The 26,967-nt window shown below is 39.8% G+C and overlaps 1 protein-coding gene across 2 annotated transcripts; it reads left to right on the forward strand.

Moving 5' to 3' along the window:
* Positions 1-265: 265 nt before the first annotated feature.
* Positions 266-17,514, forward strand: SLC30A4 (solute carrier family 30 member 4). Of its 2 annotated transcripts, none has more exons than XM_086849915.1 (8): positions 266-408; positions 780-1,180; positions 6,076-6,222; positions 11,191-11,344; positions 11,596-11,809; positions 12,093-12,198; positions 14,422-14,556; positions 15,198-17,514. In XM_086849915.1, exons 2-8 carry the CDS (start codon positions 790-792, stop codon positions 15,350-15,352), a joined length of 1,302 nt encoding a protein of 433 aa, XP_086706041.1. In that variant the 5' UTR covers positions 266-408; positions 780-789; the 3' UTR covers positions 15,353-17,514. The 2 variants fall into 2 exon arrangements, with proteins under 2 accessions (XP_086706041.1, XP_086706042.1); XM_086849916.1 differs by having other exon boundaries at positions 274-403.
* Positions 17,515-26,967: the final 9,453 nt, after the last annotated feature.

Below are 26,967 nucleotides of genomic sequence, written 5' to 3' on the forward strand. Positions count from 1 at the left end.
CCTGCACGGTATAGCTTTGGCAGTTCTTAGCCTCTACCTCGCACGGCATTTGCCCACTGAACACAAGCGCACGGAGGGGCGGGAACAGCCCCTCAGGCCACCCCGAGGGGCACGCGGGTGTCGCCGCCGCACCGGACGGGCCCCTCCGCTCCCCGAGCCCTGCAGCGCAGTCCCCCCGCTCCACCGGCAGCGCGGCAGCGGCGAGGCGGCAGCAGCGGGACTCGAACCCGCGGCCATCCGGCGAGGGCGGCGCAGGCGCAGTGCGGGCGGGGTCCGCGGGCGCGCAGGGGACGCGACTCCCACCAACTGCTGCGGCCGCCGCGCGCGGGGCGGCCCCGGGAGCGTGCAGGGATTGCGAGGGCGGCGCGTTGCCCGCCCGCGGCGCTGCGCGGAGCGGAGGGATGTGACGCGCACGGCGGCGGCGGCGCTCCCCCTGCGCCGGCAGGGAGGCGGCCCCGAGCCGGGCGCCGCCTGCCCGGCCGCGGCGTGACCGGGGCTGCGCCGGCTGAGCGCTGCGCGGGGTGACCGGGGCTCCGGCGGTGGCAGCGCCTCGCGGCGCGGTGCCCGGCGCGGAGGCGGCGCTGTGGGCCGGCGGTGCCGGGGCGCTCCGCGGCTGAGCCCCGCGCCGCGTTCCGTCCGGCCTGCGCGGGGCCCGGCGGGGTGATGTAGGGGACATGCCCTGACGGGACGACGAGCGGTCGGGGCGCCGCCTGCGAGGGCACAGCTGCGCCAGCGGAGCCACCCGCGGCGGGTCGGCCGCGCCCGGCCAGGCCCCCGAGCGCCGCCGCTATGGCTGGGGCCGGGCTCTGGACGAGCATCAAGTCCCTGCTAGGGAGGAGCGAGGACCCTCTGTTCCTGAACGACTCCAGTGCCTTTGACTTCTCGGACGAGGTGGGGGACGACGACTTCCCCAGGTTTAACAAACTGCGCGTGGTGGTGGCGGACGATGGCTCGGAGGCGGCCCCGGAGACACCGGTGAACGGAGCGTCCCCGGGGCTGCCGTCCGACGACGAGTCCCTGCTGGACCGGGACATCGCCCTGCGCAGCGCCCGGGCCGGCCGGCCGGACCCCTGCAGCGGCTGCAGCAGCCGGCGGGAGCGCTCCAAGCAGAGGAAGGTGAAGAAGCGGCTGACGCTCGCTGCCCTCCTGTACCTCCTCTTCATGACGGGGGAGCTCATAGGTGAGTCGAGGGCCTTCTGTGCCGTCCCTCCGGCATGGTGCCTCACACCTTGTTTGGTTGCTGTGGCCTTGGCTTTGAGTATTTACTGACAGAAACCATCAGTCTCATAGAGAGACCAGAGAGATGAGCTGCACGTGCAGAGAGTGAGAGGGAATAAAGTCCATCTGTATTTTCTGTGCAAGAATTTGCAACTTCCCTTACCTGAATGTCTCACCGATTCCCCGAAATGGCGTAAAATATACAAATTTTTCTTTGTCTAATGGATTTTTTTTATTTCTCCTTGTAAGTTTTAAGGTGTTTTTAACAAAGGAGAAGTGGCATAAACAATTTCAATTGCAGTATTTTTTAATCAACGGCCATAAAATCTTGCTATGTTTGCAACAAGAGAAGAAGAAGAAAATACAATTTCAAATGTGACATTTACCATAATAATGAAAGTAATACTGCGGGGGTATTTCACCAGTTACAACAATACACAGTATTACTTAAAACTGAAAAGAGAAGTCCTGAGCTATCAACAGCAATCCAGTGAAGACATCACTTACCTGAGAGCTTCTTGATGTCCTACTGTGCTCTGGACTAGCATGTGCTCCATTCAGACATAAATCGTATGAGCACGGTCATTTAACGTGATAGTTATTTTAACACTTAACACTACACTTATTTCAACTACTTTAGTACTACAACGTATAAGAATACCAAGTAGTTGCATTAAATTATTTGTGATTTTTGTTTGTTAGTACTTGCAGAATTACAGTGAGGTTTTACCCAAAAATGAGTTCCTATATAAGCACCTGATTGTTGGTCAGAAGAATGAACCTAGTGCTGAAGTTCAGCTTTTGTTGCTCCCTCCTAACAGCTGTGCTGTGCAGGATGAGGAGGACCTGTGCATTATACACCAGTCTGTACTGAACAACTCTGCTTTATCAAATAGGCTGTAGCAGCATAGTCTTGAAATAAAATGTGAGTGTCCCTGAGATGCATAGATGCATAGATTAGCCGTTCAATGTTATGCCTTTGCCATTGTCTAATCATTTTTACAAAGTTCAGTACTTAACTTTTAATCTCTCTTCACTTACTCTGTCCTTGTACTGTCTGTATTTTGGATACATCCATGCCATGCAGTGCAAGTGTCTGCTGGGTGTGACTCAGCCTCCTGAAAAATGCTTTCATGCTCTCAACCACAGTGTACTGATTTGGAGTTGTGGGGAGCACTACACCGTGCCCGTACATTGATGTGTATGTTGAGCTAGGTCTCTCCATAGCAATTAATTGTTTTTAAATTTCTTAGATTTCAACATTCAATTCTGAATCAGAGATAATCAGATTAATTACTTGCCATAATTCAAACACATACAAAAAAAAAAAATAATAAAAATTTTCTGAAAGGGAAGAACAGTAACATGGGACCCACATCCTCCTCCTGACTTCTGCAAATTGAATTAATTGAGTACTCCTGTGAAGTGAGCTCATGCTCTTGCTTTTGCTAGAACAGTTGTGAATTGTATTTTTAAGACAAACTTGTGCAAGATGGACAGGGAACAAAATAATTGCTAGAGGATAACTAATGCAGTTTGTCCCACAGCTGTAGTGGGAAAAAAACCCTAGAAGAGATGTTCTATTTTTCAGAGAGATACCAGATTATTGACTGTGTCTGCACCAGTTTATTTGGGGCCTTATTTCAGGAATGTGGGTTAATGGAAAAAAGTGGTTTTGCCTTTCAGCATGTCTCAGTGTGTGGCTGATCATTAATAACACCACCACAACACATCAGCTTATTATGGCTAAGGCCCTATGTGTCCAGCTTCTTGTGGGGATTTGGCTGAATGCCTCCATTTGCCCCCTGGCTCCATGTTTTTATTCTGGCTGAGATTTTGGTTCGGCATGAACTTAGGTAAATTTGATGAGCAGTAGTGTTGTATTTTAGGCTTAGATATCCTTTAACATGAGAGTGATGTTAGTTGACTGTATTCATATCAGAGTTTTGATGTACACTGAATTTAGTTCATCTGAAGGGCCTCTTACTGAATAATGTCTGAGCTGTTGGTTGGTAGGTTGATGCTCAAGTCACTGGGAGTGTTTCTCTTTGGGGCTTCAGATCTGATTCATGCTGTTGGAGACCTCTCCATAGCTAGCAGAGGGAGAGCTCTAGAAATAATAGATGTTGAGGGTAAAAATACTCTGATCAGTGTCACATCATCTGTTGTTCTTCCCATACTCAGGACTTGAAAAGACTGGATTTGTCTGTACAGAGTTTGTGCTGTACTGAGGACTTGTCCTTCTCAGGTCTGGGTGTGCTGTTTCCAGACATACTTAGTTCTTTGGGTACAGAATCAGAGAGCACTGAGAGCCAGACCCATCAAATATTCAGGCATTCATCTTCCACAGAGAATAAACAGAGTGTTTGGATATAATTCTGTTGATCTCAACCTGAATGACTTGTCACAGGTCAAGTAACCATCAGCATAAGAGTAATTAGAAATTTATCCCCCAAGTCCTGGGTAGTGTCCCACCTGTTTAATTTATTTCACTCCAGCCCTGTACTGTGTTGTCTTTAGTTGGTTTCAAATTTCCAAACTTTATGAATTGGTCTGAAGCTCAGTTATTTGGGAAACTCTGATTGTATAGGATTTTTAAACTGATTTCCTTCTATGATCTTTGACAGATTTAAGTTTCTGAGAAAAAGGTAGACAACTCTACCAAATCATTTTTTCAGTAAAAATCTTTATGGTGTCTTTTACCAATGTCAAGATGAAGGAAATCTTGTTACAGCAGTTTTTTTTTATGAAATCTTGATTGGCATATTTTTTTCCAAACTCATTACTCCAGCCTCTCAGTGTTTGTTGTTTAATTTGATGAGCAGTCAGATAACAATTTACACTTTGGGGAAACCATTGTGCATCAAGAAATGAAAAACATATTGCAAGTCCTAGTTAGCTTTTCTGACAGGGTTTTGATGTTTTCAGCTATGTTTAGAGATTTCTAATTGATCATCCATGAGCAGAACTGCTGTCCTTCATGGGTCACTGAAAGCAGTGGTGAGCCATCAAGCTGTCTATTTGTAAAGGTTATAGATGTCTTTTTTTCCAAGTTGCCAATTGTATTTAAACAGCCCCTAGGCAGTACCTTTAACCAAGTGATGAACCGATACCTTAAGAAACAGAGAACCTTTGATTTCAGGATTTCGTAAATGTCAATTATGTTTTCTTAATCCACATGCTACATTATGTTTAGCTTCAGTATCTGAATTCCTTCCTTATAATTTTATTTTGAAAGTCTTTAAAAATGAGAGGCTATCTGAAATGGAATTGACTCTTCTTGGACTGAAGTGATTCTCAAAATAATACATATGAATCAACATATATACTGGAAATAATGATATATGTAAACTGCTGAGCTAAATGTCTTTACATATAAATTATTGGTTTTTTTCTACTGACCATAATAGAGGCTGAGTTACACTTTCTAAATATTTTTTTTTTTAAATTATGGGAGAACACAAATTAATTCAGAAAGGAAAGGCGTTCAAAAAGTCGCTGAATTGCTAAATCTTAAAAACTCATTGTTTTTGAGCTGCGATGGCCTTTTGGAGAATTTCAGCCTCAGAAGAATTTGACATAGAAAGTTCTGAACAATTGAAGAGAGGAGGAGGAAAGGAGCTGTTTGAAATGTAGTGCATTTGTAGTTGCCCGCAGCACAAACAGTACTGCAGTACAGCTGTGCTCTGTGTTTGGCTGGGGAGGAGAGAGTAGCTCTGTCTGCAGGTGTGTACATAAGAACACCCATAGCCACACACACACAGGTTTTATGGCCAGTCTTAAGAGCAGTCAACCATCTGTGAATTCCTCTTTGTTACTTACTCTGGTCAGCCTCTTCACTAAGACAATTTTAATTGTATACCAAGATTTCTTTATTTGAAATGTTAGTTGGAGCCTGAAGCCTGCCAAATGGCACACCAGCTGCACGCTTTGCTCAGTACAATTTACAGGCTGCAAGACAATCTCAAGGTAAAAAGAGAAACCAAATCATAGCTGAGCTGATACTGAAGATGTGATCTTTTCTGAGATAATGGGCTTACCTTCAAGCATATGGAAGACAACACAGCCTGTCCTTGATTTCCCTTTCTATGAGGGATACTTAAGTGAGAGATGCATTGTTTAAATCTCTCACTCATCAAATAGTAGCACTAGCAACTGAATTGGAACAAAGATATTAACCTTTGATCTTAGGTTATTTGTCTTAATGCTGCTCATTATTACAAGAAAAAGTTACAGAAATAAATAACAAAGAAAAATGTTACACAAGTGAAAGTCATTGTCTGCAATAGATATTGCTAAAACATATACACTCCTGCCAGGATGGGGAATAATTAGGGTCAAAAGCATAATAAATAATAGCATAATAATAAATAATGGCATAATAAATAGCATAATAAAAAGGGGACAGGGTAAATTTCCTGGTCATTAAATCTTTGGAGTTCCGTTCGTGTTCCGTAATGTCAGAGTGTTTAACAGATGTAGTTTAACAAAAGAATCAGTTGATTAAACACATGTGCAGTAATACATAGAGAAAAGATACAAAATTGTTTCAGACCTGATCTTGCAAACATTATGATGCAAGTAGTCTCTGTTAGAATAACAGGAGTGAATCCTTTCTGTGTTATTTTTAATAGAAAGTACACTTGACTGCACTTTTAACTGTGGTAGCTTTAAATTATAGCATGGCATTTTGCTTGTAATGGCAAACCCCCCTCCATGTTCAGTAAGTATAAAGAAGGGCTCCCGTGTACTTACTGCACTATTCTGAAAAGTAATAACTGCAAGCAATGCAAAGAGGATATTATGTGAAATAATTAAAAATGTCATGTGTCCTGACTTTTCCTATTATGTTTTCAGGTGGCTATGTTGCTAACAGCCTAGCAATTATGACAGATGCACTTCACATGCTAACTGACCTTAGTGGTATTATTTTGACCCTCCTCGCTCTCTGGCTGTCTGCAAAATCCCCGACAAAGAGGTTCACTTTTGGATTTCATCGCTTAGGTATGATGTTATCAGATTTTGCTGTTAAAGAGTATTTTAAGCAACAGCTGTAAGGAGCACCTAATTTTAGAAGAACAAGTAGCTAGAAAGAAAGTAGCAACAAACCTAAGAGCTGCTTTAACTGACTCTCGGTGTCCTTTCACTGGCCATTGAGGATACACTGCATAGGTTGTATTGCCACAAGGGAATAGATTAAAAAAATCAAAAAACCAAGCTCGGCCAAAAGTTTGACGGCAGAATTTCATTCACTGGGAGCAGGGCGAGTCTCTCCATCACTGTGGAACTGGCACTTAACAGATTCAGAGTTAAATTCTGAATGCTTGGTTCATCTGTCTTGAAGAGGAAAGCTGGGGAATTGAATTCATGATTACATTGTTGGTGAAAGAGCTGTGCATGTCAGCCCTTTGTTATTCACAACAGATTATTGCCAGTGCCCAGGATTTACAAAATCTTGTTGACTTCAGCAGAATTGTGATACTGGAAAAAGGTCCTATTCAATGTGAAAAAATTACATTTTAATCCGCAACTAAGAAGTTATGTAGAACATATTATTAAAGAGCTCTGCCCTGCCAGAAGTCGTATAAATCAGTATTCCTCTCGCACTCCCGAAAGCACAAAGAGCTGAGGTCAAAATGACCTATGATTTGCAAAATATAGTACATTACTTAACCTCTGTCCAGTTTAGGTGTCTCTGAAAAGAAGCATAAACAGAATTATGGACTAACCCTTGGAGGAATATTTTCAGGATTTATTACTTCACGTTTGAAAATGTATTGATGATAAAGGGTGTTTTCATGTGGTTGCTAACTGGATATAATGTACAGCTACAGGTCTGTAGACATTATAACAAAATCTTCAAAGTATCTTTTTCATGAAATAGATAATTTCCAGTGTCCCAGTTTTCTACCTGTTTTCTATAACACTCTATAGCATACATTTTTTCAAGGAATTTCATTCTTGTGTAGTCACTATTTGCAATTCTTATTTTGGCTGCTAGAACAGCAGTAGAATTCAACAACTCCATCACTCCTTGTCATTTGTCATCAGTTAGTCACTAGTGCATGAATGCATAACTCTGTACACTAGCTAAGCTCTTTGGGGCTCTAGCAAGAAAGCATTAGCAATGCCAGCACTTCCCATTACAAACTTTTCTTTCATGAAGTTTTAATTTTGTGACAGGAGCTCCTCTGATACTGAAACCTGACCTTGAAGGTATGCCCCTGGCACTTGCTCATACTCTTCAGGAGGATGTTTGTTAGCATTTATACATACTTTAACCCTATTTCAAAATAATTTGGGTAGTTTATCTTTGTAACTTTTTAAAAACCAAATAGCACATACCTTGAACGTGCCCTGGCCTAGCTTAAAATAGCAGTTTATCTTAAGGAAAATAAAATAAACTTACATAACCATTAAAATGTACTCAATTCTCTAAATTTTCATTGCTTTTTCAATTAATGTGAAAGAAGAAATCCCTGAGGATTCCTGCCACCTCATCTTCTACATATGTTTTTCTTCCAGTTTACTGCCAGGAAAAATACTAGCCAAATATTATCCAGACTGATTCAGTGGTGGTCCGTGGGCCAGATGTGGCCCATAAAATTAATCTGTACTGCCCTTCTCCCTAGGAGCAGCTACAGGGAGCAGCCTCTCAGTTCTGCAACAATTGTTCCTTCTTTTCTGCTCCAGTGCCAGCAGGTGGTCAGAGACTAGAACACGTTGTGGAGTGTCCTCAGCTGAAAATACATGAAACCCTCCTGGAAGCAGCCCTGAGCATGAAACCCACTGTAGCTGACCCTCCTTTGAGCAGGACTACACAGTTTCCAGGGGTTCCTTTCTGTTTCAACCATCCTGCATTAGTATCAGCAGTGCAGCTCTCAGGAGGGAGGAGGAGGAGGAGGGCCTGGGGCTGGGGAGAGGAGTTTTTGTGCTGCTGGAAGAAAGCGAATCAAGGCCTTGACAGGGACACCCAAAATACAGAAGATGAGATGGTTCAAAATTACTACACACAGTCTTTCTAAAAATCCCATTTCTGAAATTTATTTGCCTAATTTTAGGCATCCAGTCTGAACACTGTGGCCTGAGGGCCCAGTTTCACACATCAGTGAGAGCAGTTTCTAGAGTATATCCTCATTGTAACACATTTTTCCAAGTAACCTGTATGTAAGAAGCTTGTCAGCAAATAATATCAGTTTAACAATAGCTTAAATTACACAAGAGAGATGTTAAAATATGTCAGGATGTTAAAAGTAGGGTACAGACTGGGCATCTGTCACAGAAAAAGATGTGAAGCATTTGTTTAAAGCTGGGAAATCATGCAGGAACTGCATCACTGACCTGCTCCTCATTAAGTTTTAAGATGATCCGTACATTCAGTATGCATGAAAATCTTCTAAAGAACAATGTTTCTGGTACTTGTTATCATTTTTGATTGCAGAATGATGAATTTTCAAACTTACTCCCATAAACATTGCTTTGTAAAAGCAATTGACCTGTTAGTAGTCTAGTCAAATTCCAGAAGGAAGTAAGCACTAATTTTAATTTTTTTGAATTCTCTTTGAATACATAATATATAAGTTCCATCTTCAGTTTTATTCAATTTTCAGTTGTGAACAGGAAGCTGACAGATTCAAGAACGGGTTAGAAAAGTGAAGACAAAATAATGGAAATTGCAGTCATGTCAAAAAAGAATTAAATTCTTGAAGCCAAAAATAGTTCAGTTTCACCACCAAGTGCAGATACCTTCTTTTCAGCAAGACACTGAGCAGATTTAAGCACAGATATGGAACCTGGCACTCATCCATTGCTGCAGAGACAATGTTAGTAATGACAGAATCAGACAGTCCACTGAGACCATGCACAGTTCATTTCACAAGAAGTGAAAGGTCTCAGCACAAATCCACAGTGCTGACATGACAGTGACTGTGGAAGAAACTGCAAGGAAAACACTGGTTTCCACTGCAGAAAACATGGGTTTAGATTCTAAGAGCACATTATATTGTTTCTCTGGTAAATGCTAATGTGCTATGGCTTCACAGGTTTTTAAAAAAGCATTCTGGAAAACCTAAGCAATGTATTGTGTATTTTTAAGATTGTTGCCCTGAATAATCTGCCAGCTTCATAAAGATCACTTTAATTTATGTGGATATTTCCAGGATTTTAAAGTTGCTCTGAAATCATCTCAGATTATGACAGTTGCCTTTCAGAGCCTTGTTACTGCCTGGTAATGCTGTTCCTCATCCAGGCATTGACACACTTCTCAGCAACTGAATGTGTTGGTGTTTCTTCTCCCATAATGATGTTAATAATTCAGTGCATGGATCAACTGATTTTGGGGACATTAAAATGCTGATATAGCTGCATGGTTTTTTTTCTGTAATACTCAGTAAATAAAATTAAAACACTTCTGTGTTAGAAAAGACATCTGCAGTAACCCAAGTTGTACTGCAGGCTGACAGATTCAAAGCAGAGGAAGAAGAGAGCAATTCTCAGATGAGTGTTCTCAGAGCTATGGTATAGCCAAGGGCAGAATTTTGCCCTTACTGGGGAATAAATCAGGGCAACATGTGTGGAACTAGGGGGAAGAACAACCATTACAATTTCAAGTAAATTAATTCCACCTCTGATCTTTGAGTTCACAGAGGAAGGCTGAGATCCCAGTGATCCATCTGGCAAGTGACAGTAATGAGCATTACGCATAATGATTACAGATTACTCAGGCATGGCTGCAGATTTACATGCAATACAATGGAGCGAGCATTAAGGTTTTCCCAGGGCTTTTTGTAAAGCCCTATATTAACTTGTTTATAACTGAGACTGTCTTTAACTGGGCTAATGTTTTCTCTGCCAGCTGTGTTGCTTTTTTTTGTTTTTTAACTTTCAGCTGCTGCAGGGCAATAGATTTCAGAATTTGAAGCTAGAGGATAAAAGTACATTTATGATGAAAGCAATCTAGTGGCCCATTTGGAAATATCTATTTTCTTTATAGTAGGACCTTAAAATTTAGTGTGGACTCATCCTTCTCAGGTTTGTGTGCTATTACCAGGACAATTTCATGGCTTGAGTACTGAGGCAGCACAAAGGTCCAACCTAAAATACTTAGCCCTGTTTACTTCCCATCTGAACATCAGGAACCTTTAACCTTGAGAATTTTAACCACTTTCCACAGATGTAAATAGCAGCAGAAAGTACAGGACAGTGAAATATTTTTATTAGTTTCCTATTTTTATCTTTATTTAGATATATGTTTCCTCTTGAAAGTCCCTGCTGATCAGGTAAAATTCCAAAATTATGCCAAAATAATGGTCATAATGCTCTTTTATAAAATAATATTTGGTAAATATTAGATAATGTTAGAACAGCATATCACAGCATTACAGAAACTTACATTAAGCAAGCCGTTGCAGCTGAAATCTGCCTCCAATAACATTTATGAACACATATGTTAAGGAGCTTAAGAGTATCATGTATGACAAGTTTGTACTGTTTGATTTGTCATTTTATAATTTCTTCTCCATCCTAAATACAAAATGTTATATAGAAATAATTTCTAAACCCAGCTTAATACTCCAGACAGTTAAAATAAAGGTTTCTCTTATTTGTGAGTGGGCTGGTAAGGTTTGAGATCACTTGTCCCTCCTCACCCCTGGACAGGGCCTTTGCCTGTGATTCTCAGGCAAATGTTCTGGGTTATTTGAAAAAATCAGGATCATCACCTGCGCAGAAGTTTTCAGAGAAAACATAATTTGAGGTGTATGCTGATCACAGTGACATGTGAAGGAGTGGATTAGAACAAACTCTGCTGGTTAACCCTGTTTTACAAGTTTTATTTGACAAACAATTTGTTTGTTTATATTAGGTATGATATGGATAAAGTAATTAAAACAAGGCCCTGTCCACATTCTAATTTGGAAATAGAAATGGACCTGAGACACATTTTTATAATGTTTTTTTCCTTTCTGTTTGCAGAAGTACTGTCAGCCATCATTAGTGTACTGCTGGTCTATATCCTTATGGCATTCCTCTTGTATGAGGCTGTTCAGAGAACTATCCATATGGACTATGAAATAAATGGTGATATTATGCTCATCACAGCAGCCGTCGGTGTTGCCGTTAACTTAATGTAAGATCTGTCTCTCCATTAACTGTCATACGTGTATTTTTCAATAAGCTGCTAATTCATTCATGGCCTGTAACTTTGTCATGGGATGTAATTTTGCTGGACCTCTTAATTTTCATAAATAAGACAAGAACTTACACTGAATATTACTTTTTCAATTCTTTGGTTTAAAATGAAAAAAACCCAACAAATCCTCTCCATCCAAAAAACCCTAAAGCCTGTTTCTTGAAGCATTTTTCTTCTTTCACTTTCAGAATGGGGTTTTTGCTGAATCAATCTGGCCACCTTCACTCCCACTCCCATTCCCAGCCTCACTCTCACGTACCTCGGCCGAGCTCTCCAAACACAGCCCAGGGCAGCAGCCATGGGCACAGCAGCCTGGCTGTGAGAGCAGCCTTTGTCCATGCCCTGGGGGACCTGGTACAGAGCATTGGGGTGCTTGTAGCTGCCTACATCATCCGCTTTAAGGTAAGGAAGGGCCTCTCCTGGAGGCACGTAGAATTCTTGGCATTTCTCTGGTGATTAAAGTTGAAAGGGATCTGTTTCTATAAATTACTAAAAATACCTTTTTAATGATATTTTATGATAAGCTTCATACATCATAGAAAATAAGCAAAACTGTCTCTACTACATATATTGTAATTTTTCAAATTAAAAAAAAATCATGAAACATGGAACTAGAAGTAACCATATTTTTGTAAGTGATCTTGTTTTCATACATCCTTTGACATTGTGAAATTTCCCTTTGCAGCCAGAATACAAGATTGCTGATCCTATATGTACATATGTATTTTCCATACTGGTGATTTTTACAACAGTTCGAATTCTGTGTGACACGGGAGTTATTATTCTGGAAGGTAAGATCTGTGCCAAATCTGCAGTACTTTACATAGAAAATTCCAGTTTTCTTGACATCATGATCCCCATGTCTATGTGGATTGTACCTGGAGACCTGTCTGTCTTGGTGCTGCTTTAGTCTGCAGGTTCTTTATGGCTCCTCTGAATTGTAGCAGTTTTTAGGTGTCTTTGACTGTGGCCAGAACAACCCAAGTTCTATGTCTGCATATTCTTTACCATCAGGAGATGCAGAAGTGAAATGTACAGAACTTTCTTGTGTGTCTGCAGTGACTCTCAGCTAAATCAAGTGAACATTTGCCTATACTCAGTTCCACACTCTCCCTTCTATTACTTGTACAGTTAAAGTGAATGTGAATGCAGGTAGAAGGAGGCATCAAGCCTAGGAAACAGCTGGACATGTGGTTCATGCCTGTTCTGTCTTCCCCTGTCCCACAAGTGCCTTTGTATAACTTGTGTGTATCTGCTGTTGTCATAGGAGAAGCTGAAAATTAAGAGTGGTGTAAAATGCAGAAGAAAAGAGGGAAGAAAAAGCTGAACATGGGTTGAAGGATCTTATCTTGTGTGACATATAGGGAAACATGTCAGCAACATCCTTTGCTTTATCACAGCTTACATGCCAACTATTACTGCTGGATCTAGTACTGTTACTTTATAAAGTGAAGATGTTAGGGCTGGGAGAAAAATCCAAGTTTTAACTGCGCATTCCTAACTGTCACATGTGAATTATCATTGACTTTACTTCTCTTATGTTATGAGGTTAAATCAGAAACTTCAGAATCTTCAGTCAAGTGATTTTGCTGTCACTTAAGATTCAAAAAAAAAAAAATCCAACAAAGTAGAAGTTCACTGAGAAGGCAAAAATGATGAAATTTGCTGAAGAACCCTCAATTAGCTCTAAGGCAATAGATTTAGCTGAAGAAAACAGACAAGATAAACTAATGAAGTATCAGATTCCAGATGTTTTGAGTTGTAGCTGTTTGCATAGGTATCCCAGCTGTCATAAAAATCTCCAAGTTAATGATGTCTTTAAAAGTGATGATATGTGAGCTTTGTGCATGCTAGGGAACTTTTCCAACTCAAATTCAGGATCTCAACAGAATGGACTTGTGTTTATACTGGAAACTGCTGCTGCAACATCTAGGTCCTTGAAGTTGTATCAGCTTTTGGTGTTAACTTCAGTTTCCTCATTATAGTCAGAGTGCTAAATTAAAAAATTAAATAGCTATCCAACACAAGCAATGAGATTCTAGCTTTTAATATTGATTTATAAGGCAGAATAGAAGTCTGTCAGAATGGAATTATGATGTAGATACAAGAACTTGAGTCCATTTTTCCTGGGAAAAAGAATGACGTATAAATACAAGACAGCTAGTTATTTATCAGCTAAATAATTTTTGATGGTCTCCACTAGAAGGAAGATTCTGTTTCATGTGAGACAGTCCCATTCACTGAACTTTCAAAAGAGATAGTACTGGAATTGATGTCATTTAAGAGACAGTAAGGCACCAGGTTCAGAGAAGTCATGTAAAAAGTCTGAAAAAACTCGAGAAGCAAGTGGCTGAACTCCTCATAGTGTACATAAAGAAACTCCATAAAACTAGAAGATAAGCAATAAAAGCTACTGTAGAATCAAAACTACTCTAAAATTTTGGTTTTGCCCTTTGTACAGATAAAGGATGGTGGTGGTAAGTTAGAGATGTGCTGCTGAAAATACCGAAAGGACTTGATCTGTGATTTGCAGAGATACACACTGTAAAACACAGTCCTGTGTTGACCATGGCACATGGATTACTGTAGCCTGTGAACGTGATCCGAGGTACCCAAAGAACAGTTTCAGAAGACAGGCCCTAGCATTTTTTTTAACAGATTTTGACCTTAGAGTCTGGCCTAAGCAGTTACTAGGGGTTAGAAGCTGCAGTAAAGTTGTCAACAAAAGTTCATCATTACAAAGGATCTAAAGTTGGCTGTTGCCAGAGTGTGGATTCTGGACAGGACAGATTCCAGTTGAGACAGCTTTGCAATTCCTGTACAACCTCTGTATCCACACTGGACTTAACAGGCCCATTTCCATGTTACTTTCTGTTGATAACATGGAAGTTACTAATCACTTCCAACAGCACAAATTCTAATGTTTTTGACATTGAGATCTATCATGACATTTTAAAGGCTACTGAGACTGTGCAGAAGACAAAATTAATTTTATCTCATGTTTGGTATCACAGGAGTTCCAAGGCACTTAAATGTGGATCGCATCAAGGAAGATTTGATGAAAATTGAAGATGTTTATTCTATAGAAGATTTAAATGTTTGGTCTCTCACTGCAGGAAAAACAACTGCCATAGTCCACTTGCAACTAGGTGAGCTGCTGGATAGCACAATTCTAAATTAAATCCAAGTTTAGGAAAAACCCCACCACTTCCTCTTCAGATTGTTACTTAAGTTGAACCAAGAAATATCGTTGTGGGAAAAGAAAATTTACTAACTCTGGTTTTGTACAGCAAGGAATAGAACACCTTGGTCAAGAAAGACGTAGTCTAAATGAAAATCGAATCGTGCAAATGAAATGTATTCATACAAAAATGCCCAGTGCAGATTCTTTGGGTAGAGGGAAACAAAGCCCCACAAAATTTCTCCTCAGAAATTTTCTTACATGTTTAGGGAAAGAAAGGGTGAAGTTCTAATGTGGAACAGTTTAACATATGAAAAATAAACGTTTTGCCAAAACACGTGCTGACTCAGACATCTAACTCTACTACGAATATCAGTTCTTAGTAAGAAAGCTCAGGTTTTTGGGGGAAAGTGTCAGACACACATGGAGTTCTATCAAGAGAGGTGTAAAATGACAGAGTACACAGTGACCACAAGAACAATATTAAATTAATAAATGAGTGTGAGCAAAAATTATTCTCATCAGTAAAACTGTGATAAATTTGTGAACATTTGCATTGCCCAGGTTTCTTAAGGAGTGAATTTATTAATTATTTTCTTAATTTTGCAGTTCCTGGTAGTTCATCTAAATGGGAGGACGTTCAGACCAAGGCCCGACAGCTGTTGCTGAACACGTTTGGAATGTACAAGTGCTCTGTCCAGCTTCAGAGTTACAAACAGGAAATGAGCAAAACCTGCGCGAGTTGTCAGAGTTCCAGTGCCTAATTTCATACGTTTTGGGAACTGCTGCCTTATTCTTTACCTTGTGTAGTCAAAGACTGAGAGCAATAAATGCAAAATGAAAATTATCCAATAGTAACCATTAATATGTGGATTTGTACCATGGGACATGCAGCAGGGAGAACTGGTGCTGCAAAAAGTGCAGCGGCTGCCCTACAGAACATGTATTTCACTCTCTCTGTTGTACTGGTTTATTCAATTTGTTATGATTTTGAGACAAAGCTGGTTTTGGATTAATGTTTACAAACTGGAACACGGCTCTGCAGATACCTCACAAATTACAGTCCAATATTGTCCTTTAATCATTACGTATCACAAAGTACCTGCACTCCAAACGGAGCATTGGGTATTCAGTATTTCAGTCAAAAGTCTCTAAAGCTGATCATACCAGGGTTGCACAATGTATCATGATCCCCAAATTCATTATTCAGTATTTTTGCAATAGTAGTTTTCATACAGTATCTCAAACTATTAACACATACATTAAGTTGAATTCTTGTGGAAGCTGTCTCTTCAGAGACACTGCAAAATACAGAACTTACTGTACCCAGACCAGAAAGTTAGCTTTAATCTGGGCATTCAGAGATCCAGACAGGAAGATCCTTGCCCGGACTTCTGGTATTTAACTAGAGACCCAACACTGGACCCAAAGTGTTTTAGGTGATCAGTTACCTTTAATGTATTTTAGAATAGGGTTTATACATTAGAAACAGGTTATTTATTTTACAAAGTTTTGACTTGTAAGAAGAATTTATTATTGATAATCTTGAATGTCTAAACTATCATTTGATTCACATTAAATGGCCAGTTGATTAGCATGCATTCTAATTGTAATTAATAAATGTCCTGTAATTGATAATTTTTCCATGATTATTTTGTTTTAAAAGAAAAGTCAAATGATAGAAGTGATATTTGACATGGAAATACTCTCAAATGCAGTCTTCAGATACGTGCATCTAACAGGAAAGTGGGGAGCAGAAGTTTTAGAGATGCACAATTCCACCCATCACAATCTCTGATCTTTTCATCTTTGAGCACAGCATGGCAGCATCCTGATGGGAATGCCACTGCGATAGCAGTTCCCACTACTTAGCTTATGAATAAAGCAAAATCCAAGCAAGCTCAGTAAACTAATGCTGTTGGACAACAATATCATAACAACCTACAGTGGCAGAAAGGCTTTTGTATTTACAGAGAGGAGGCACCCTGAAAAGACTGTGTATTCATCTCAGCTCAGAGTCCACAAAGTGGAACTGTTTGGCCTCATTGTGGAACCTGTGTATTTTGAATGTACACAAGATAATAAATCTTTACACTAAACTATCATACACCTACAAGCCCAGATTTAACCTGTTTCTGAAGTCATTGGCATTGAAGAAGCAAAGGGCAGCAAGAGTATGACCCACAAAGTTCAGAAGATCAGAAGATGGCTTCAAATACATTTTAATTCTGTATTTTCATCTTATGCAGAACTTCCACTGACATGAAAAGTAGTTCTCTGTGGAAAACTTTTGCCCAGTTACGGTTATTGTGATACTCAGCTGTGAATACTTCAGCTATTGTCTGTTTTGAAACTTGCTAGGGTTTCACATTTTCATCAGGCTGATTTGTATCTGCATTTGGTGGTAACAATTTTGGCTTCTTTTCTTCCCTTTTTGGAGGTAAGGGATCAGATGATGAATTTTTATTGATGAAAGCTGACAGCACATTGTGAATTTGGACAAAGTGCACATGACACTGGATTGTGTTTGTATCTGTTTGGGCAAGAAATGGGAGCACTCGTGTACAGCATGGGAGCATGTGCAGCTCAAAAGCAGCACCATGCTCAGGAAGGTAATGCTGCAATACAAACACTATCATTAATTAAGCCATATCACAGTTCATGAAAAATGTGCATCCCATCCTTACAAACTTACTGGCAAAACCCACCAACAAAAGGTATTTTGCACATACTAATGCTCAAATGGGTTTTAATTAAACTGGAGTTTACCGTTGATGTAATTAGATGTTGAAGTACAGTAGACATGTATTGTATTTGCAGTTTTTTAATAATTTACTATACATTTGTTTAATTGAAGCAAAAAAGTGTGTTGTTTTATTGTGGGTTTTATTAAATAGATTATTAAACTTCACATTGTCTTATAAAATACTTGTATTTCTCTTATCATCTTAAAATTCTTACAGCAATCTGATTCTTAGGGCAGTGTGTTTTGAAATGTCTGACCACTCAGCTTTAACTCAGTTTGCAGATGCTATACATAGCATAGATTGTCTCTGTCTTTAGTCAGAACAATTAAAGACTTGTGATTTTGTGTGCAATAATTGCACTTTAGAAAGTATAAGCTGACGAAGTATGGTGAAGGATCACCATAAAGCAACTGGCAAAACATTCCTGAAACCCGACATTCACCCTTGAGGGCCATAGTTACCAAGGTCTGTAGACTAGAAGGTCACAGAAAAGGCAACAGAAGACAAAATGAGAATAAAGAATAAAAGAATCAGTAAGTTTTTATAGATACTTCAAGATCGTTTTCAGTATCAGCTTAGAGAAAAGGGGCATTATTATAAATAAGGTGCCCTGTTTTTCCAAGCCATATTATTTCATGTGGCTAAGATAGTTTAGACACTCTTACACTATTCTTTTCCTTCTAACAAATCCTCTCTTTGAAATAAAAATGCATGTTCTTGACGGGACTTCTTTCTAAGCAAAAGACTTCCAAGATCTGAGCAGGTTTCCACAACCAGTGTCCCTGGTTTCCAGAGCTGTGCTGGAATGCTCTTGCTGACTGACCAGATGAAATCTCGAGAAAATTCTGTCACTTCTGGAAGTCCACATTGGGAGAAGGTTTTTACTTTCTAAATCTGTGATTGTCACCCATCCTTTTCTGAAGCACAGATACAGTTTTGATGACAACCTACTCATATGAGTCAATAAAACATTTTCATATGAGTAGACTGCAAACCCTCACATCCCACTCTTCCCTTCTGAAGTGTTCTTATCCTAAGAAGAAAATTATCAGCAACATATTTTGTTTCTGAATGTTTTCCTTGCTTAATTATGTGGTTTGGTTTTTGTTTTTAATTGTGTTGACATTTTGTCTTTTCAATACCAGCAGCATTTCTTTCTTCACCAGCAGAATTACCATTTAAAATGTCATACTTGAATCTGGTCTTCAATTATCTCACTACTGTACATATCTGCTATTTCTTGCAGAATCACTCCCAAGTGGCAGAATGACTCAGAAAAGCAGAAGGCTGGCATTTAAAAGTAATTTTCTGACATAGAACCAAAAACCCCAGAAGACACTGATAAGTAATGAGTGGCAAGGATTTTGTTCAGGTATTTTGGTGTGATCTCATGAGGACACTGCACTGATGCTGCACAGGGCAGGGCTGTTAAAGCATTATTTCTCTCTAGAAATAACTATAGGAGTGTAATAAAGATAGGTAGTTGGGTAAAAGACATGATACATACTGCAGCAGCTTCCTAGTCCAATAAACTAGTAAACTAATCCATTGCCAGAGAAGAAATTCCCTTAGGATCTCAAGAGAAGGGGACAATCCCCTGGAAATATCCAGCTTATTTCCTTCTAACCAAAATGGCATTGCCAAGGTCTTTTTCTTGCTGGTTGCTCCAAACACATTCCATTTTTCCAGGAGTGAGCACATGTAGCTCAAATGTCATGTTTCACCAGCTCTTTGCACTCTGCCACTGCTCTCAGCTTTCCTATCTGTTTTCTTGCCATATTCTGTCCTCTCCACAGTTTCATTAATAATGTTCAGCTCACATCTGGGCACCTGCTGCCTACAGGGTCACCAGGAGCTTCTCTCACTGTACCAGGTGTAGAACACACCCCAACAATAGTGCTGTTCAAATACAGGCTTGCCTTTGCCAGAAGGTCATTTCCTCTTTCATCAACAGGTTAAAAAAAAGACTTCTAACAAAGTTTCTAATTCACTGGAAAGACTTAATCTGAAAGCCTCTAGATTCTCTTTCTATTATAAAAAATTATAAATGTCCTTCACATTCCCCACCCTTAATTCCCTTCCAGTTTCACCCTCTCCTCCCCTTTATAGCAAATCGGGCTGGACACTGACAGTCTCCGTGGTCTGGAGCTGGCAAGTCCCCTACTGTTCTACACTGCTTATTCCATTTTCCACAGCTGAATGCCCTAGGAAGGACCCTAAATGCTCTTTCATTCTCTGAAATACCTGACACAACTTTGGAAGCTACTAGAATAAAAATGGATCCTTTGAATTTACTGTTTTGCAGCCACCACACCAATGTGCTCTTAAAACACTTCTGTGTGTACAGATGTAAAATGATAATATCCACATTATTGTATTTGCTCTTTTGAATATTTTTATTATTTTATCTCTATTTTCTACATTGTTTTCTCTCAGTATTGCACAGTTTGAAAGTGACTGGTGCTAAATATGCAGGATAAATTAACTGCTTTTGTTACAGCTATGAAGCATTCACACCTTTTATGGCATCAATTTTTGTAGGGAAAAAAAGCCATTTCAAAAGAAAAAGTATATTTTTATCCTTAAGATGACTGCTTCATGATGCCTTATTTTTATACATGGTAAAAAGACAAGTTGTTTCTCCAGAACCATTATCAGCCAGTACATGAGGGTACACGAAATCAGTCAGTTCTGCCTGTCCAGAGTGCATTTTGCATTGTTTTATATAGTAAACTAAGTGCTGATACTTACAGAGATTTTTACTTCAGCTGATGAATAAACAAAAGGACCCAGATGGCAAGGCGACTAAATTTTGCTTTTATCAAAGGTGCATTAAGAACACCCAAGTCCCTGCAATCTTTCTATTTCTTTTTCCAAAAGCACACACAAAGAAATTATTTAATAAACCCCTAAATAAACTGATGAAATGTGAACTTATAAAACTAGTTACTGTATAATTCTAGTATCTGGCCTTTTAATTGAAAAACAGAATTTTTGAGAAAAGCACTGTAAAAAACCATTTTCATAGTTAAGATGATGCTCCATATTTCAACGTAGCATACAATTATTCTTCATTTTTTAACAGATTTCTCATGTTCCTGTTTCCAGGCCCCCTGTGAGAACAAGTCTGACACACCTGTATGAACAAAGATTATCTTCACCTTCCAGGCCGTTCCCGGCTTTCCCAGACGATGGCGCACCGCTCCAGCGTTAACAAGGAGCTGTGTGCTGAGGAGGGTCGTGGAGACTTCCCGCTGGCAAGGGAATAGATTTTATTACATATTCTAGAAATGTCTTATTAGTAAGTAAAGAAACAACAACACAACTCCAAAACACCCTCCTCACCCTAAAATAAACTCCTACAAAACCCTCTTATTTTTCCACAGGGATTTTGACTTTTTAATGGATGCAATAGGGAAAAGCACAAACCTAGCACAGACTGGCTAATCAGTTACTGGGAAGGAGTTTAGACACCTCTTGAAGGCATATATTGGTAAATATCATGGAATGCATGCTCCATTCCTTTCCTCCAGTTACAAACATCTAAGAAAAAAATATATGAGTAGAAATTAGTTGAGGTGACAGATATTTGAAATGTGAACAGATTATATTCTTTAATGTAAACAAGGTAAGTTACCACGCAAGCCCTTTGTTTCTATGAAAATAAGTATTCCTTCTTTGGGTGCTGAATTCATGTTTCCAGGACAACAGATGCTTCCATCTGAAACATTCCTGACTGCTTTTTTTCTGAAGAACCAGAGGACACTTTCAATCAAAAACATAAACCGAGGAAAAATAATTCTGTTTCAAACTAGGCAGGTACAATTATAAATGGTGAATATTGTTGTGTTTACATGCTACAATCACTAGTGCAGTAGTGTTTTTGGATTTAGTGGAACAGACTTCAGGGAGAGAAATACAGATGAGAGAGGCTGCTGAACTCAGAACCACAACACCCTTCCAGTAAAGTCTTCTTTCATTTCTTGAAGCTATTGAGCAATTCTGTATTTTCTAAGCTATTGCAGAAGAGGCACACCTTAAACTGGAAACAGAAATTGCCCAGCCAGTTACACACTGGTTTCTATTTGCTTGAAACAGAATCTAGATGGATGAAATGAGGATGTTTTTTAAGCAACCTAGCTTCCTCAACTTGCCACAGAGCAAGGTTCAAGTCATATAAAAGAAAATTCAACGGAAAGTAACTCTCTGCTTATCAAATGTTAAAGGTTCATGTGCAGTTAGCTGTAAATGAAGATATGCTTTAGATATGCACACTTGTGAATAGCTGTGCAGGATACCTCGTTACATTAGCTCCATTAACTGTCTTTGTAAAGCAGCAATGAAAGAGTATTTTTCTTCCACAGACTTACTGAGATTGCTCTGACAAGAGGATCAAGAGAAGAGCTAGTTCCTAATTTTAGCTGTCAGAGCTAGAAGGAAGCTGCTCATGGAGTTTGAGTAATAATAAAATGAAACCCTACTAATGAGCCCACCACCTGCTATGGCTAAGTAGGGATATTCATACTGCAGGATTGTTTGCTTGGTTTTGTATTTTGTTTTATTTTTTTAATTTTAATTTTTTAAGAGTCTATATATTGTTTATGATGCAAGGTGTGTTTGTGTGCAAAAGAAAAGGAAGGAGGGAATCAAAAATAAAGCCAGGTCACATGGGTAATGCAGATATCAAGTGGGAAACATTAGACTCCATTACACAAACATGCAACCAAGTATGGAACATACTAATGTACCTGCAGCAAATTGTGGTGGTCAGAATGGAAGTCAATACCAATTTCCTTTACAGACTGCACCATTCATTGATCTGTTGTGCAGTTCAACAAGACATCTGATGGTTTTACAGTCACTTTTCTCCTAAACAAGGTAGGTTTTACTTTTCAGCCCATACCAAAAACTTTGATTATTGTATGAAAAAAATAATATTGGAGTGTTGCCCGTATGTCCCTTCTTTGTTGGGTTGCTATTAATTCTTTTATCTGTTTAGTGAAGAACAAAAAAGCCCAGTAGATGAAGAACTTCACTTAGCTTTTGCTTTTTGAAACTGATTATGCTTTGTTTCAACAAATGTTCTGTAGCTACAGCAATACCCTGTGCTGTACTATTCCTTAAGGAATGCAGGTTATACCTGTGGCACTGCCAGCCAGACAACTGTGAGGATTTCTAGAAGCAGATAGGAAGGTCAAACATTTTGGTTCTTTATTGAGGGAATCCATCTATGACTTTGGTGGTAATTCTGTTTACTGCAGAGGGTGTGTACACCTATGCCCTTCACACCTACTGAGAACAGTACTCAACAGTATTTCCTCAGCCACAAACCTCCCTGTAACACCCTGTTTTGTGTAGTGGAAACACATCCTCTGTGAACTAATAAAAATACAGGAACTTGAGCAGAGACATGCCCAGTTCCTAAACGTTTTAATTTTCCTTAAGAAAGAGAATTTTCAAAAAACACATACTAGTACATATACTCAACCTCTACAATATTTACTGTATTAATTCCATGTCTCCCTGAAATCAGTGTAAAACATTCACATAACTCCAAACTAATGTTTTTTCATCTACTTTGTAAAACATGCTATTGTAACACAGGAATTATGGCCAAGAGTTTGGCAATGAGGCAATGACTAGAACTGCAAGTCATTGTGCCTAGGATTGTGGTGTGGATTTCTGCTTTAGGGAATGAGGTGGATACTGCAGTCTTGAAGATTAATTAATTTTTTCTGACCACAGCATGTTTCATTCAAAGTCTTTGACAAGAGGAAAAATAAACACAGTAATGGCAGTATAATGCTAACATATTTAATAATGCTAACAGCATGGGCAGCATAGTGATAACAGTCAAAAAAAATATTTAGGCTTTACTGAATTATAAAAGAAGTCACAGCAGAAGGGAAAGATGCATCATTAAGTGAAACAGTTTAAACAACTTCAATAAAAAAAACATGTCTCCCTTTGTTTCAATGTAGTCAACTGGTGATTTATTAGCAGTAATGACTTTGCTTTTCTTTGGCAAACTGATAAGATTTTTCTGTTACTACCAGGGATCAGGACTTTCTGCATTTACTTCCTTGTTTGTGCAGTGGTAGCATCATATAAAGGACAGTGTTTATTAGTTACCAGCCTATTGGAAATACATTTAATTCAATTAAAGAAGTGACATCCAACTGAAGATGAAGAATATGGTAGTTTTACTAAAGTTGAAATCTTAAACACATTTATTTACATGAAAGAAGTTTTTCAGACTTGTGTGGCTTTCTGACCTCTCAGCTAATACAGAACTTTGCAATGAAAAATTCACATAGTGTACAATACTGGAACAGGAAGGGAAAGAACTCCAGCTTTTCACTAACATTAATGGAGGTGAGTGTTCCTTATTTACACCTCACGCCATGCACCAGTGCTTTCTGAAGATAAAATGCAGTTCTGTGCAAAAGGCTGATGCAGCCCTTGAACCCACAGTTTACCTCTGGAATACCAGAACAGTCTGGTCTCATGCCAAATACTGTAAAAATGAGTAAAATGATAGAGAGTGGCTTGAAAACCAAAGAGTTCTACAGAACTGGAACTGTAAAGTGGGGTGCAGGTGGCTCTGCCTTGAGACTGCATGATTTAATGCTTTAGGATTTTGACAGGATTGCTACAGAACTCTGGTCCCCATGGTCCATTTTTGGTGCTCTAGCCTAATGACTTATCCTCCAGAGTCTCTAGATCCTCAGTTTACCATCCTCTGGTAACAGCAATGTCTGTGCAGAATTCCAATGCCCTTCAGCAGGGAAATCTGATTATAAAATCAATGTCTGTGATGAAAGTCCCAAGTTCAAGAGCTATCATCTCCTCTCCCTGCTTCAGGAACACTTGGGGTCAATGAAGTGAGCAAATCTGGCTGAGGGAGAGCTAAGGGAGCTTGAATTTACAGAAATTATGTCTTCTAATTACTCAAAAAATACACAAATGAAAAAAAGCTGTTTCTCAGCTTCTGCCTGGGCTGGCACTATCACAGTCTGCCAGCCCACAGGAATCACTATGATTTATAGTGCTTAGGATTAAAAACTGCCAGACCACTTCAAGTTTGGAGTTACAGAATATGAAGAAATTATTTTACCATTTACTTGCAAAGAAACAACCAGATGAACAGAATTTCAGTAACAGAACAGCCCTTACTCAAAACAAAAGCTATCCAGATAGAAGTGGGGAGCAAGAGCCTCCCATAATATTATTAGCAGATATGGCCTTTATTTTTCTGTAACAGCATAATTTAGAGAGAGCTTTCAGTGGAATGGACCCTACCTACCAACATAATGTTAATTTGTTAACAAATTCAAAGAAAAACTGCAAATGTTTTTATGTGAGTCTATTGAAAGATAATCATGCTTATGGCTCAAATTTGTGCTTCATTTTTTAAAAAATGGAAAGACAATTTTTAAGTAATTTTGTTATTTATGGATATAAGGGTGCCTGGAAATGTTTAGTTTATGTATCCCTACTGTTATTAGTAAGGCTCTGCCTTTTTTCAACTATGATGCATTTATTACAATCCATCAGCATAAATAAAGCAAAGCAGAAGAGGACAGAGGGAGAAGAAAGGCAAACATTAAAAGCAGGGCCTCTTCTGCTTAATTTCTTACTTTAAACCATCAGCCCAACTATATTCTGATCTACTCACTTGATGTGTAACTTTCTAAAACACAGTGTAGGTCTACCAAGAAACAATAGTAATAGAGAAATAATTAGGCCAATAAAAAATTAAGTTTTTCTGATGTGTTTGTTTGATGGGTGAGACAGAAAGAGATTTGGCAAGAAGAAAACACGTGCCAACAAGTGAAAAAATGAATGAATCTCAATAGAAAATAGGGAGGAAGATGTAAAAGGCAGCAAGAAAGTAATGCCAGAGTCTAGAAATATTCTATATTAAATATTTCAAGTTGAATGAGTGATTTTGCTACTGCTCAACAGCCAGTAAAACTGGAAGCACATCTATCTGAATTTTAACTGATGTTCACAAGTACTTTTTTAAACTTATGGAAAGATGGTCATAAAAGTGACTTGCTTTTTATCTTAAAACATTGTATGATGAAGTCTAAGTTATTTATATGGACCTTTTAGGGAATGTTACACACATTCCAATCTTGGCCATGAGCAGAAGAAATGGCATTGCCAGCCAGGACAGGAGCACATCTGCCAGCTCAGCACTGCACTCCTGGCTGTCGCTGCTGCTGCTGCACAGCTGGGCCTGTTCATGGGGCTCCACACACAGAGCCACCAGCCAGGACAGCCTGGACACCTCCAGGGACTCCAGACACAGCCTGTGCAATGTTCCAACCCCCAAACAGAGGCTATGCAGCTGCCCTGGTGCACCAGGCCAATACTTAGAAGGCTTAAACATGAAAACCAACACCAAACCAAACCCTTTGTCATGCTCCTCTTGCTAAGAGACAAAGGTTTGTTTAAATTAATTTGGTAACCTGGCACTGAAGGCCAGTACTGTCCTATATCCTGATACCCAGACAAACTGCCTCTAGGGCTCCCAGCTAGTGCTCTGCCACCGCCATGCTTACACCTTGCTCACATGGCCCCCAGTCCCCACACTGGCACCATGGTGATGCTGCAGGACAGCTCTCACTCATTAGGGTGAAATCTGTCCCAGGCCTGGGCTCCCCGTTCTGTGAGGGGCTCTCCCAGGTCCTGGGTGAGCCCTGAAGGGCAGCACCTCCCCAGTAATGGCTCTGGCCAGAACAAAAAATTACACAACAAAATTATCTAGAAGTAAACGTTAATTAAACTAAACCCTTTGTTCATCTGGGCAAGGTCCAGCATAAATAGGGTTGGCACAGCCTTGGTGAGGCTGTGTGATCTTTGGTCAGGGCGAGGCGCACAGGTGAGAATGCTTTGGATGAGGAGTCAGCTCACGGCTGCGCAGGGGCCATTACTGCGATGGCTGCTTCCCGATGGAGAGAGCTTTGGGCAAACAAGCTGCCTGCTCCCTGTTCACATCAGCACCTGAAGGGCAACACTCACCAAGTCCAACCCCAGTGCCCAAGGCCAAGCCGGCAGCATTGCTTTTATTTCCATTTCAGCTACACTTTTTATGGGATTTCATCGTCCGTGTGCTCCCATATGGCAGGGACGTGCCAGAGGCTTCAGACAGCAAATGAAAACCCTGCCATATTCGTTTAACCTGAAAGCTTGTTTGGGAAGTGTCCAACACCAAATATTGGCTGGATTCAGTGAATCATTCCCATTACTCTCTGTTTTCCACAGCCTGTCCTAGGGACCAGGACCAGTGACTAGGCCACTCTCTGGACTAAGGCAAATGCAGGATGAACTATTTCCTTCAACAGTTGCATCAGGCCCCTCTGTAAGTTACTATTTTCTGCAGAAAGCCACCACTGAAGTAACCAGACAGTGCAGAACTACAATAATAGCACCTTGTGGCAGAGAAATGCAGAGGGTTAGGAGGAGAAATACTGACACTGGGGCTAACACATGCAAAGAAACCAAAAGACAAAACACGGCTCTCTGATAACCAAACCACCCAGAAGATTTGAATATTTTGATATCTTATATTGTGTGAAAACCCTCCCCAGAAAATCTGTATTAATAAAGAAAACCAGAACAGC

Source organism: Cyanistes caeruleus, chromosome 13 (assembly GCF_971803275.1).
Source record: "Cyanistes caeruleus chromosome 13, bCyaCae1.hap1.1, whole genome shotgun sequence".
Taxonomy (NCBI): Eukaryota; Metazoa; Chordata; class Aves; order Passeriformes; family Paridae; genus Cyanistes; species Cyanistes caeruleus.